Below are 13,863 nucleotides of genomic sequence, written 5' to 3'. Positions count from 1 at the left end.
TTGACCAGAATATAAATTAAAAAAAAATAAAATGTAAAACAAAAAATGTATAAAAAATTACAATTACGTTCTCAATTACAAAAGTTCAATTACAATTAATCACAATTTCCGAGCTGGAAATAAATACCCTAACCTAATAAAAGTTAACCATCCTCTTGTCTTAGCATCTGTTAGCATCTCTTATGATAACGGGTCCTAAATCATCTGTAAAATACACTAAAAACAAATTTATGTCATCTAATTTATTTCCTATCTATTGATTACCTTGATAGGCTTCCTAATCTATGAAAATATAGGTTTTAATATTTTTGATGTGGGTGTCTGAGCCTTTTTTTGTGTCTGTATACCCCTCAATTCATTTTTATTTTTTTTAGATGGTAAAATGTGTGAAAGCTTGATATGAAACTTTTTATTTTTATTTTTTTAATAATTAACTAAATATGTGTAGAACTGTACATAAGTACGTAACATGGTTCCCAGTTGTGCGTTAAGTTATAATTGACAATTGACTTTGTAATTGTCATGAAAATTCCATAAAAAAAATAACTGAACACTATTTGCAATTTGCAATGTGACTATTTTGAACATTCCTGCAACAAACACTAGTTAATTCTAGTTCAGAGTTAGGAATAAGAAGAATAATAGCTGCTCATTAACTTTAGCTTAGAATCTAACGTCTGAATAGACTCACTGTGTTACGAGTGTAACTTTAGTTGTTGGCTGTTTTTTGAAAGTATTTGGGAAATTGTGTGTGTGCGTGTGTGTGGTTTTGATGATTTGACTGTTTTTCTGAAAACACATCCATACTCCACTTCTTAAAAACCTTTCTGTTTGAGAACTGGGATCCTAAAATAACTCCATGGTTAAAAACCCACAAAGGCAGCCAGCCTTAAACCTTCAAATTGAGCTGGTTCAACTTAAATATGCATATTTCTTTAGGGATAAAATACTGTTTCTAGGCACCAACAGACCCCAACGACCCAGTAAAAAAAATGAAGCAAGCAAGTCAGAAAATGGATGGATGGATAAAAGACTTTCTCTTCACCCTGACCATCATGAAATATGAGCATCAGTCAAAGTTCTATTTAAACGTCTCAGTCTGGTGAGTCAGTGAGAAACATCGCCGAGGCTGCAACCAGGCGACCTCTGATCCTTTAATCGTCTAGGCCGCTGCCCTGCTGACCTGTTGAGTAATTCATCCCTTCAAGTGTCAAGATGGCCATTATTATCCAGCTGAGTCAGCATTTCAACCTTTAAAAACCAGGTCACAACTTGAACCTTTTTGCACGTATGCAGTGTTGGAGAGAATCTAAATTAAGGCCATGAAAATGTTGTGCTTCTTAAAGCTTGGTCAAGGTTGTATTTGTTCAGAAAAAAGGAGAAAACAAAACCTTAAAAACTGAAATATTTTTAGCGTGTAAAAAAAAAACAAATTTTACCTATTGACAAATTAGTTCCATCCATATTTTGAACTTGACTCGTCATTCATATTGAGTTTGGGGGCATTCAGTGGGACTGGAACCCATCATCAATAAGTAGAATGGAGATGAAATCTGAATTTGAAATATGCCTAATAAAGAAAATTTCAAGCTGAACTGTATAATCTAGAGATGGAGAACTTTGATCACAGTGGGAGCGACAAAAGTGTGATTGTGTGATCCGAGGGCCACATTAACACAATTCAGGCCAGCATTTTAAATAACAACCTGATCATCAATAAAGAAAAAAGGAAAAGGTTTATGTGTGTATTTTTGTTAATGTTTGTTGTGTTTTTGGATTAATTTTGTAACAAATGTGTGTATTTTTCTAACATTTTGTCTGTTTTTTATGTTGGCTGAGTCATTGTGGGTATTTTTGTTGTTGTTTAGTATATTTTTTTAGTTATTTAACTGTAGTCATGTGGCTATGTAGTCATTTTGTGTATTTTTGTTTTCCCTGAATTATGTTTGTTCTTTTGTGTATTTTTCTGTAACTTTGTTTGTCATTTTGTCTATTTATGCATTTTTTTCTGTCCAATGCCTGCACCAAGGAAGTATCAGTAATGTTTTCACCGTTGTATTTTTTTTTTTTTTTTTTTTTTTTTTAATTGAAGTCATTTTTTTGTATTTGGGCCATATTCTGGGTAGTACATTTGTTTAAAAAAATTAAAAAAACAAAAAAAAAACAAAAAAAAAACATTTCAATCGAAGAAAAAACGTGTCAAAATGCAATTTTTTGGGTTTCAAATATTTATTTATTTTGCATTTGAACACTTTTTTTGTGTGCACTTCTTCTTCCATATTCCCATCACCCGTCAAGAATAATAAAAATTAAAAAAAAAAATTAAAAAAAAGCAGCACTTCTGCATGTCAGGGGGTTTAGTATCTGCAGGGACTCGCTGTGCTGACGTTCGACGCAGTCCGATCACACTATTATGTAATGCACCACAAGCCTGAGCGTCACTGGATTCCCCGACGGTACATTAAAAAAAAGCCTGCTCTTGTGTACAGCGCACCTCACTCAGACTACACCGCGAACACGATGTCCTTAACTTGCCACACATTTGGCAGTGGTCACGTTTTTCAGCTGCTGGCGGCCCTAGCCAATCATGGGGCAGAAGGACTATCGAGTGGGCGGGCTTAGCGCGTGGCAGACAGTGACGTAGCATTTACTCTAGACTAAACCCCGCCCCATATCGCCAAATATGGCAGAGTGTCTGGAGTGAACGTTGCTGTTAAGAGCGATAAAGGAACAATTTTGTGTATTTAAAGTGGGCGAATGCGGAAAGAGGTAATAACGATAGTTTGCGGACATGTTTGTGGCTGAGATAGGTGGATTGAACGGGAAGTTCTGACGGTTAACTGCCACCGTGCGCTACATGTGAGCCCGTGTGCAGGGGAGGGGCGGTGGGTCCCGTGTACAGCACCGTGGTACAGCACCGTGGTACACTGAGTCCTGGTCTGTAGCAGCAGAGCAGCCTCACCGTTAAACCAGACCCGGATGTAAAGCTGCTATCAACCACTCAGACTGAACAGCACGTCGTTGGAGCAGCTGCACGGACAAAGGTAGGCATTCTTGGTCTTATTTAAGTATTTTATGCATATTTAGACTTAAGGTTTGAATCGTGGAAGTATAAAACGGTCAATTGATGTATTTACTATCACTCGTGGGCTAAACTCACATTAAAGAATCATTCCATTTTTAAAGTATCATCCACAGTTATTAACAGTCACTTATCACTTTAAGGGCCTTTATTACTGCATTTATGATATGCTAATGTGTGTTTACTTTGAGCACTATGTAGTCTAAAGTTGTATTTTTAATATATACATTTTCTAGTTGTTTCTAAGTTGATTTGAAAATAAAAACAAAAAACTATGGAAGAGGCTAGTCCATTTCAAACCAACATCATATGAGCAAGACACATTCAAACTCTGCTAACACTTTTAATATTATATTTATTTTGTACATATATTTACTAGGGGTGGTTGAAAAAAAAAAAAGAGTCTCTGATTGATTAACTGCAAAGGTGTAATGACGATACGATATGGAATTCGATATAGGGCTCACAATACGAAATACTCATGATACAATATTTAAAAAAATAAATAAAAAAAATTCGCAATGAAGTGTAACAAATCTTTGTTGATGAAAAACAATGAAAAAGTGTGACGATATTGACGATTATGCATTAATTCTTATATTTATAAAAAATTGGATTATTTACATATTTCCAGTTGTGATACAAACCAGGTAAGTCCTCCTAATTTGGATTTTTCAGAATCAGAAGTACTTTATTTATTTATTTATTTATTTATTTATTTAGAGGCTCGAGAAATATTACAAATTAAAAAAAAAGAAGAAAGAAAGAAATAAAGTGTTCATAACTAAGTAAAACACTGTTAAAGTGCACACATTACAGTAGTAGAATAATAATAATAATAATTACTATACAGATATCTACAATAAGCTGTCAGGTTAACATATGCTATATATATATATATATATATTGGAGGTATTACTTAAATATGAAGTCAAAAACTTGGCGGCCAACTGATGGTAAATGGAACATTAATAATCTGCAATAATGGACAGTCGAATGGAAAAGTGGATTAGTGGAAGTAATTTGTGGCCTGGACAGTTTGAATGGAAGTCAACAGAAGCAAGATAAAATACATATGCGTGTGTAAATGAGCACAAGACAGGTTGGAGGGTCAAGATGCAAGATCCACATCTAAAACACACGTGTCTAATAAAATGGCAGATCATTGAAAACAAAGAATATTAGGATACATTTCAGTTCCAGATGTTTAGAACTAACAGTTTAACCTCTTTGGGCTTCAATGATATTTTTAATAGGATAATAACAAACGGTAATTTTAGTATTTAGCTATGCACAATTACAATACACTAATGCTTATTTATTATAGTAAAGTGCTCAGATTATTCTCGTCCGAACATTTTGGCACCATATTTTTTGTTTCACTTGAAATCAAACTGGAACATTGTGGTCCCTGCTCACATGGATGAAGAGACCAAGATGAATACATCAGAGGAAGAGCTCATATTACACAGTTTAGTCATGAAACCAAAGATGTTGGATGAAAAAAAAAGTTTGGTCATGTGCAGAGGAGGTGTTGAACGTAGAATGTTTTAAATAAACACATATTTCACACAATGGAGTGATTGAAGATATGCATGGTGTGTGTGTGTGTGTGTGTCTCAGTGAACCCAAACCTGCCAAAGAAAACATTGTGTATACGTAAATGTCATGTTTGTATTTTTTGTGTCTAAATCTCTGCTTTTTGACGGTAATATACAATACGGTTTTGACAAAACGTTCAAAGTGAGTTTTATGAGTTTTTATTCCTTTTTTTTTTTTTTTACGACTATTGTTTGATAGTGTTTGATAGGGCAGCCAGACCAGGAAGTAGCCAGTGTTTTTGATTATGAAATGGCTGTACTATAGTCAAACCCAACGTGCAACATATTTCACTATCAAACACAGCTGTATTTATTTTACACTAATATGGGTGTTCTGAACATTGTTGTTTGGTCCCACAGCTGTAGCTTTTGAAATGCTGGTGTAGTTCCTGTGAGAGGGTTTTTACGATCCAAGGACAACACAGCAGATAAGTGAAGATGAGCGCCAAGAGAAAGGCAGAGATTCATCACAAAGGAGCAAACCGACCTCGCGTCATGAAGTCTGCCGGCTCAAGGACGGACTCGGAGAGAGACTCTGGATTCTCAGGTTCAGCTACTTTCCTTATGATTTCTAATCTCTTATCAGACAAAGACATGATAAAGGCCTCATAGATGGATAAATCAAAGATTATTTGCTTGAAAATGAATGTAAAAGGTTGATATTGACGCTTGAAAGTTTTGTTTTGATCTCCACTGTAAACACACCAATTTTCGCACAATGCATTGTGGGATTTAGAGTGGTCTGCAACCTTTTTTTTCTCAAAGGAGCCATTTTGCCTCATCTCACCTGTATTAAAGTCATTCCGGAGCAGAAAAAAATGCCTTCTCAATGTTTTTTTAAGTTACAAAAAATAACTTGAATTTTATAACACATGATCATGTTGGTCAACACATACTTATTGCTAATTTAGTTGACACGTTGGCAGTTCGTTTAATCTTTCCCCACACAAATAAAATCTCCATTTTCTTCCAGAATTATCCTTTTTACCAAGGATTTAAAACTTAAGGTTAGCCAAAGGTGGAAGAAAAGTTGATGGCCTGTATAGTAGGGATGTCCCGATACAACTTTTTTCACTTCCGATGCGATACCGATATTGCAGCCTTGCCTATCGGCCGATACCAATATCGATACGATATCAGCACAAATCATACATACTATTATTACTTATTTTGTAGTGTGGAATGTTAGAAAAGCCTTGATCAAGTGATGTTACTCAAACAGAGAACAATACTCAACAATTTAAGTTTACTTCAGTTATTTTTTTATCTTCAGTATATGGTGGAAACAACTGAGGGCGGGGACAAAAACAAGAAAAACTTATCAGAGCGCTTATTACGGAGATTTTAGATGCAGTCCGATAAAATACGATATTAATTTTCTGGCTGATATCGGACCGATATCCGATATCAATATTGGATTGGGACACCGCTACTGTATAGGTTTTCGGAGGTGAAGTTGGGAGGTGGCAGAGTTATTGCACAATGCCATTTATTTTAATTGTTATATCATGATTTTATTTGGTGTCATATTTGTCATTTATCATTAATACCGTCTGTAAGAATTAACAATTCATTATTTCAGTATTTTTTTATAGCTATAGGGAGCCATTGCAAAAGAGTCAAAGAGCCACATGAGGCTCCAGAGCCACGGGTTGCAGACCCCTAGTCTAGATGGATGCGTAAAAGGGTTTTTATTTCATTCTAACTCTGCTTTTTTGTGTTTGCCCCCAAAACTCAGCCAAAGTGACTTCCCAACACATTTCTGGTGTTTTTATAGACTAAAAGCTGTGGCAAAACAATGGCAGATGTTTATTTTGGGGTTGACATGGAAAGATCCGAATCAGCCGAAAATGCAATGTCTGAAGGGAATACCAGGGAACAAACTAGAACAAAAATAGTGTCAATAGAATCACTGTCCTCCTCATCTGATGAAGAAACACAATAAATCCCATTATAGGGTACCTCTAGTGAAAATGTGTATAACCAAAAATGTGTTTATTGTGTTACTAATAAAAAAAAGATGTCCACGTTTTTTATAAAAAAAATATTATCCAAAGGACTTTATTAAATGATTTAATATCTTCGGGCATAAACTATGGAGAGTCGCCATTTTTGACAGGATATGATGGCGCAAAATCCTTCTAAAAAGTCATTTTAATGTTTTTTTTTTTTTTTTTTTTTTCCTGAAAATGTGCACATATTTTGTTTATTGGTAAAACATTTAACACTTTTTTTGTTATACACATTTTCACTACAGGCACTCTTTAAGAATGAAGCAAAAGCACTTTACAGGACTCCACATCCCACAATGCAATGTATGAAATTTTTTTTCCATCTTTTTTCCAGTAAATGATCTTCGAGTTATTGATCTATGAGGCCTACACTTGGTCTTCATATGATGAAAAATGTTTGTCTCCAGCAGCTTTAGATGTGATAAATTATTGATAATTATTTATGTTTTTGTTTATAGATGCAAGCTCTGAACACATGAGCATGATGGACACTGACTTGGATTCTCCACACTCGGTTGTACAGCGGAGTCCACAAGCAAAGCGAAGCTCCCAGAGAGAGTCCCAGTCCTCCCAGCTGGCCGTGGTGGGAGGTTCCTACTCCAGCCTTTCGCCCATGATTATCATGAACAATGTTCTCCTCAAGCAGGTAAGCTGGAAATCCCTTGATTCTTTTAACACACGAAATGAAAGCCAACATTATACACTTACACACACTGCACGCGTCAAGGTCAACAGGAACTTCACTGTCTTATCACAGCCTCCTCTAATGTCTCTGTTATTCCTTAGCTCTCCTTACAGGGATTAATGCTCCAAAAAGGCTTAGTTTAACTGAATTGTAATAAGTTATAAGCAAATGAAGAAATAAAGCAAGATATGGCATATATGTCTGTTGGACTAAATAGAGTCTCCAAACCACTTACGTATGTCAAACTCAAGGCCCGGGGGCCAATTCCGGCCCTTTAGAGCATCCAATTTAGCCCGCTGGAGAAAGTAAAAATAAATGACAGAAAAAAACCATGAATCAATGTATAAATGACCAACTAATTTGATTGTAGATATTGCAGTCTCCAAAAATACACAAATTCAATGAAACTTTTTAAATTATCTGCTTTAGTTGCAGCTCAATATGTAAATGTTTGTGTTGCTGACCAAAGTTTTTATTCATCTGCTGTTGCTCCTGCAGCCTAGAGACAGCCCTCCTGCTCTGAAGCCCTGGAGGTTCAGTCCCACAGTGGAGGTGGTGCAACCCGTGGTCCAGCAGCCTCAGGTGGTCTTCATCCAGCCTGTCGTCTCTCGTCAAGCCTCCCCCCTCACCAAGGAGTCCAAACCCCGGCACAGACGCCCCAATAAGTATCTTCCAATCCTGAAGTCCTATCCAAAAATCGCACCACATCCTGGGGACAGCTTCTCCTCCTCCTCCTCCTCTTCCTCCTCCTCCTCAGGCAGAGGAACAGCTGCTTCTTCTTCCTCACACACCTCCTCCTCCTCTTCCTCCTCATCCAGGTCAGAGCGATGTGGAGCTTTGACCCCCAACCATCAAGAACACTGTCAAAGGGAGAATGTGCAGAGAAGTTTGTCCAGTAGTGCTAATAACTCGGCTTCCACCACTCCCAGTCTCTCTGCCACTGCCACCAGCGTGTCCAGTCTGCTGCAGAGCCGCCTCTCCCTCCCCACCACAGAGTCCAGCACCAGTCACAACACGCCTTCTTCTTTGTCCTCATCATTCGTCAGCCAGGCAGAACTCACCAGCACTCACAGCACAGGCTCCAGAAAAAAGGCGCTGCACGCTGCTTGGATAAACGACACTTTGAGTGAGTGTACGTCCAGTGACAACGACACTGACACAAAGAGGAAGCGCTTCTGCAACACTTACAACATCCTGAATCAGTCCGGCCTGCTGGACATCACGCTGCGCACCAAGGAGCTTCTCAGACAGAACCGACGCACCCAGAGCGACCTGGACCGGTTGAAGGAGCAGACCGATCTGTTCTTTCAGGTGCTGACGAGCGGAGACACGGGCCTGTGTGTCAAGCTGCAGGCCAGTCTGCAGGACGAGGAGCGAGAGAAGAAGAAAGAAATGACCTTCGAGCAGAGAAAAAACAGATTAGACGAAGACTTGGGCTCTCCTTTAATCCTGTAGAGTGACGTAGAAAGATGGGTCAGGGTGGAGCGGTTGGTCCTGTCAACAGACTGATTGACTGAAACTAATGAGATTGACAATCCACACAACCCCCACCTCCCAGGCTCAGGTTTCTGTGTGCTGTGGTCAGAGTTGGGGTCAATTACATTTATCAAATTCCAATTACGTCTTCAATTATCCATGATCAATTAAGACTACGATGACCGGCATTTTTTCCTTTTACAATTATAATTTTTTTTATGCCTGAAAGTCAATCACAATTAACTTCTCAATTACTAAAGGTCAAATTTAATTAATCACAATTACTGAGCCTTTTATACAGGGGTGTCAAAGTCATTTTAGTTTAAGGCCAAATATGGACCAGTTCGATCACCAGTGGGCTGCAGGTTTTAGGCGGGAAATTAAGAATTTCGACAATAATGTGCCCAAGTTTGCACTTCCAGTTATAAATTAGACAAAGTATAGAAAGCATTAACAATATCTTAGCAATAAGTGACAGATACTTAATATCCTTTGATTTTTTTATTTATTTATTCATTTTTTTGACCAATTTTTATGATACATTTGAGAAAAAATGCAGGATTGGGAAAATTTAAAGTTCTTTCAACAACAATTTACAACTGAATCGTTTGGTAAATTACACAATGATTCATGTTTTCTCTGTCATTTTCACTTTCTCCAGCGGGCCTAATCGGATGCTGTGAAGGGCCGGATTTGGCCCCAAAACCTTGAGTTTGACACATGCTTTATTAAAAAAGCCCATAAAACTTAAGCTTCCTCTTGTGTTAGCCTTCTGTTAGCATCTCTTATTTTGTGTTTCATTACATTTTAATTGACAGTTTTTATAAAATGTTCAGGCCATTTACAATTTCAAAGTAAATTATCTGAACTCAATTACCATTATAATTACATCATAATTGTAATTAATGACCAATTATGCGATTACTTTACAATTGACCCCAGCCCTGGCTGAGGCCTACATCGTGGCCTGTGGCGCTCAGACTCTGATTTATGGACAAGCAAGATTCTTTTTTTTGACGTTTTCTGTCGACCAACTGACTCTTGTAATGACATCACCTCTGCACTTGTTTTCCAGTACGTTTTCCAGAAAGAAGGGAAAAGAAAATGGCACAATATGAAATTCATTCATTCAATCATTTATTCACAGTTTCCTGCTGTTTTTTTTTATTTTTTTTTTTTTTTAATTCTGCTCAGTCTGTTGCAGCATATAATTAAATACAGCATCAATACACCAGGCAATTGAGAACAAGACAGCAATACAAAACCAGTAACTTCCTAGTTTGATGGCTTGGTGTATTTGAGGACGTATGAAGCACTGGCTGCATCTCTTCCTGCACACGTGCTGCTGAGTGTTTTATTTTTTCGATTACAAGAATTCACACAAAAACCTTGGAGGGATGAGATCCTGAGACTAAAAGCAGAACTGGATATTTTATCGGATGAGTTTCCATCCAAAGTCAAAGTCAGCGTAGTAAATAATCATTGAGGAGGGAGGACGAGTTCTTCACATCCTCGCTGGTGTTCCTCTGACCTCAGCCGCTGCGTCACAGACAGCAGTGGGAACATAATCCGTGCGATTCATGCAGAAAGCGTAATCACATTACAGCTGTAATTATGTCGCGCATAATGAGATGTTTTCATGTTGCTCTGTTCAGAGGCTGCAGCATGTTTCTTATGGGGAAAAAAACAAGAAGAGCAGGTGCCTGGAGTGCTTTCGTTTTTCTTTTTTTTTTTGCATTCCTGCTGCGTTTTTGAAAAGATTTCCACAGCTCGATGTGAGATTTTAAGGCTAGCGTACCCGTCGCGTGAGTGGAAGATGAATCGCAGGCTGGAGGGAAAGACCTTTGTAGCTTTTAGATGCTTGTCCAATAATAACCCCCCATTTTGTGCTGTTTATTTATCAATGACTTGCTTGAAATGTTTACTGTTTTACACGTGGGTTTGTTTTAACATGGAAATATCTAAACTAAAGTGCAACTCTTAGTGTGTATGTGTGTGTTGCTTTCAGTTTAAGTTTATTTGCAATGTACATTGTATAAAATGCATTTTATTTTTTACTGTGCTTGTATGACAACAATCCAGTTTGTCAGAATTCATTAAAAAAAAGAAAAAAGACCAGTTATTGGGGACCGTCCGAGGGCCTGTTGAAAGCAGAGCAAGCTTTGTGTTTGTTAATGAAGATTTTAAAAATGTTTTTATTATTTTTATTTTCCATATGGCCTTAAAATCCAAAGCCAGTGTCAGTCGCTGTGGTTTAAATTTGCACTAAATTATTTTTTCGTAATTATTTTATTTACAACATGGCTTGAAAAGCATTTTCCAGACAGACTTCAATGGCAGCTCTGCTCCTGTACTTGGTTACAGATGAACGTTCTAGTCACTGGGAGCACATCAACACCCACCTCTACTGTCATGTATTGTTTTACTGAAAGCGTCTGTTCATCTGTGCAGTAACGTTCAATGTAATGGTTTTTGGTTCTGACTGGAGATGACACTGTGTCTGTGTCTGTGGATCAAATGAAAGCAGTGAAATCAAGTCTGTCTCACAAATGTTGGTTTGAATAAATGGATTGTGGGTTTCCTCAGAGCAATCTGTCCAACACGCAATTGTTTATATATGTGTTTTTCCTCATTCTTTCCTCCTCTTTGAGCCTTCCCATGATTGTGAGTCTGAGTCAGCTGTGCTACACTGGATAAGATAAGGCTGTAAATGCAGATCTGAGGTCAGCATTGTGACGTCACTAGTTTGCTAACCTATGGATAATTTGGTTGTATGACAATCACATTCCTCCTCATTGGATTTGCAGACACACTTGGAGATTTGGGGTTGTTTTATGACTAGAATCATCAGTTTTGGCTTGTGTTTTTTTTAAAGTTCAGCATGAGTTGATTTAGCCTCGTGAAGCTCCTAACTTGTCATATTTCCTTGAATCTTGAGCGACCTTCGTCTCATTCCCTTGAGTCAATGTCACGATGTCACCGCTGATGAGATTGTCAACAAAATTTGACTGTGGGCCTATAATTTGCTCGCCTGGCAATAAGCCACACCTACTTTATTTCTTTTTGTGAGAAAGTGGTAATCTGTATTAAACATTGAATAATACTAGGAGCTTAGGATGGATTCCAGACTAGAAATTTGCTGGAGACACTAAATCTCAGATGCTCTTGTAAAATTGATTAAAATTATTATCATTCCGTAATAATTTTGATAATTTTCCGTATTTGCCATAAAATGTAATTGGTTAACATTAATATCAGTTTTTCCACAAATACTGTATGTGCAGTGCTGTTGTTTGAGAAAACACACACACACAAATGCACTTTTTCCATTACTAAAGTTGAAAAAAACAAAACAAAATAGCGTGGATAGCACGCCTGCCTGGCAAGAAGGTCCTGGGTTCAAGCCCTGGGGTGGACACTTGAGTCCATTCTGTGTGGCGTTTGCATCTTCTCCCCATGCTTTGGTTTCCTCCGGTTACACCGACTTCCTCTCACAATCCAAAATGTATGATTTTTGGGTTGATTGGAGTCTCTGCCCGTGGGAGTGAATGGAGTGTGAATCGTCTGTCTGCGTGTGTGTGATGGACTGGCGCCCCTGTCCAGGGTGTACCCCCGCTTAGCACCCAATGGCAGCTGGAGATAGGCACCAGCAGACCCTGTAAAAGAATGAAGCGGGTTGTAAAATGGATGGATGGATGGGCATCCACTGAGGCATTACATTAAAAGTAAGTTTAACCTGTAATTTCCATGGAGTTACGTAACTTATGTGACCTAAATATGGGTTGAGTTGGTCCATATCTGTATTAGTTCATATTGGAAATGTAGTGTTGGACAATATCAGTAACAAGCTCATATTGAACATCACTATTACAATATGTTTTCTTTCCATTTGGCCATGTTAATAATCAATAATCAAACATAAAAACTACCATCCTTTATTAGGCTGTCAGAGATGAAAGTGTTATAATTATAGTAAGTGGTTTATTGTGTTGAAAGGTAGTCATTAAAGGTGTTTATCATGTCTCTCAGTTATAGGCTGACTCATCAGAGCTCAGTTTGCACTCATACACACTCACTTCTCATTAACACAGCTGTGTGTGGGAGAAGCCATACAAACCACTGTGAGGCAGATAAAAGCAAACCTTTTAAAGCATTAGTTTGGTGTATAAATGAGTGTTACAGCGAGGCTCGACAATGTTCACTGAGGACAAACAGCCCATTTATTGCCTAAGGCTTTGAAGTTTGTTTACGTACTGTAAACATAAACCTCTTAAGGCCATGCTACATTTGATTTACATTTCTTTTCTGAATTCAATGGTTTAAATGCCACACTTTGGTTGATCGTATTTTTCCTCACATAAAAACAAGTGGTTGTGTTCCTTGTGCTGCTTTACTCTGTTTTAATGGTCCTTGACGTGCTGCATGCAGTGTCAATGATTTGTTCCTGCAGTGTCAGCAGAACTCTATATAACATCTGAATGGTTGTGAGAAATGGATTTTGTGGATAGTGAGTAAATGTTCAGCGCAGGATTTTGAGTTTCCCTTTTGAATCGTGGCAGCTTTATAACTCATCTAAGTCAGCATTTGAAGGACTGGGAGGATGGAAGTAGCTCAGCTGCTACAGGGATGGATTAATATTGATAAGTGCAATATCTAGGGCTATTTGTACATTTCAATCAGACTCATTGCTTGCATAATAAATGTTGTTCCTGAGCATATGCGTTATTTCTTAATAGGAACTTCCCTGAAATGCAATCCCAGCTGCTTTCCATGACAGGTTCTATTATCTCTTATTTTGATTATATTGCTTACAATAAAAAACGAAAGTAGTTTTATCGTCCTCATTGATTAACTGAATAAGTTTATTCTCAACAAATCAATAAGACCAATTTGTTTGAATGTAGAAGGTGGTAGAAGGATATTTCACACTGTCATAGAGATAAATGAGCACCTTCAAACCTACTTTTAGGACACAAAAGTATGTACAAAAAAGTTTAACGAACTGAT

The 13,863-nt window shown here is 37.6% G+C and overlaps 1 protein-coding gene across 1 annotated transcript; it reads left to right on the top strand.

Moving 5' to 3' along the window:
- Window positions 1-2,682: 2,682 nt before the first annotated feature.
- cipcb (CLOCK-interacting pacemaker b) lies at window positions 2,683-9,659 on the top strand. Its single transcript, XM_028440272.1, has 4 exons — window positions 2,683-3,044; window positions 5,044-5,230; window positions 7,154-7,341; window positions 7,879-9,659. The coding sequence occupies exons 2-4, from the start codon at window positions 5,122-5,124 to the stop codon at window positions 8,833-8,835; spliced, it is 1,254 nt and encodes a 417-aa protein (XP_028296073.1). The 5' UTR covers window positions 2,683-3,044; window positions 5,044-5,121; the 3' UTR covers window positions 8,836-9,659.
- The last annotated feature ends 4,204 nt before the right edge of the window (window positions 9,660-13,863 follow it).

The sequence above is a fragment of the Gouania willdenowi genome, chromosome 24 (assembly GCF_900634775.1).
Source record: "Gouania willdenowi chromosome 24, fGouWil2.1, whole genome shotgun sequence".
In the NCBI taxonomy this organism is placed as follows: domain Eukaryota; kingdom Metazoa; phylum Chordata; class Actinopteri; order Blenniiformes; family Gobiesocidae; genus Gouania; species Gouania willdenowi.
This window is presented reverse-complemented; position numbering and strand designations above follow the sequence as displayed.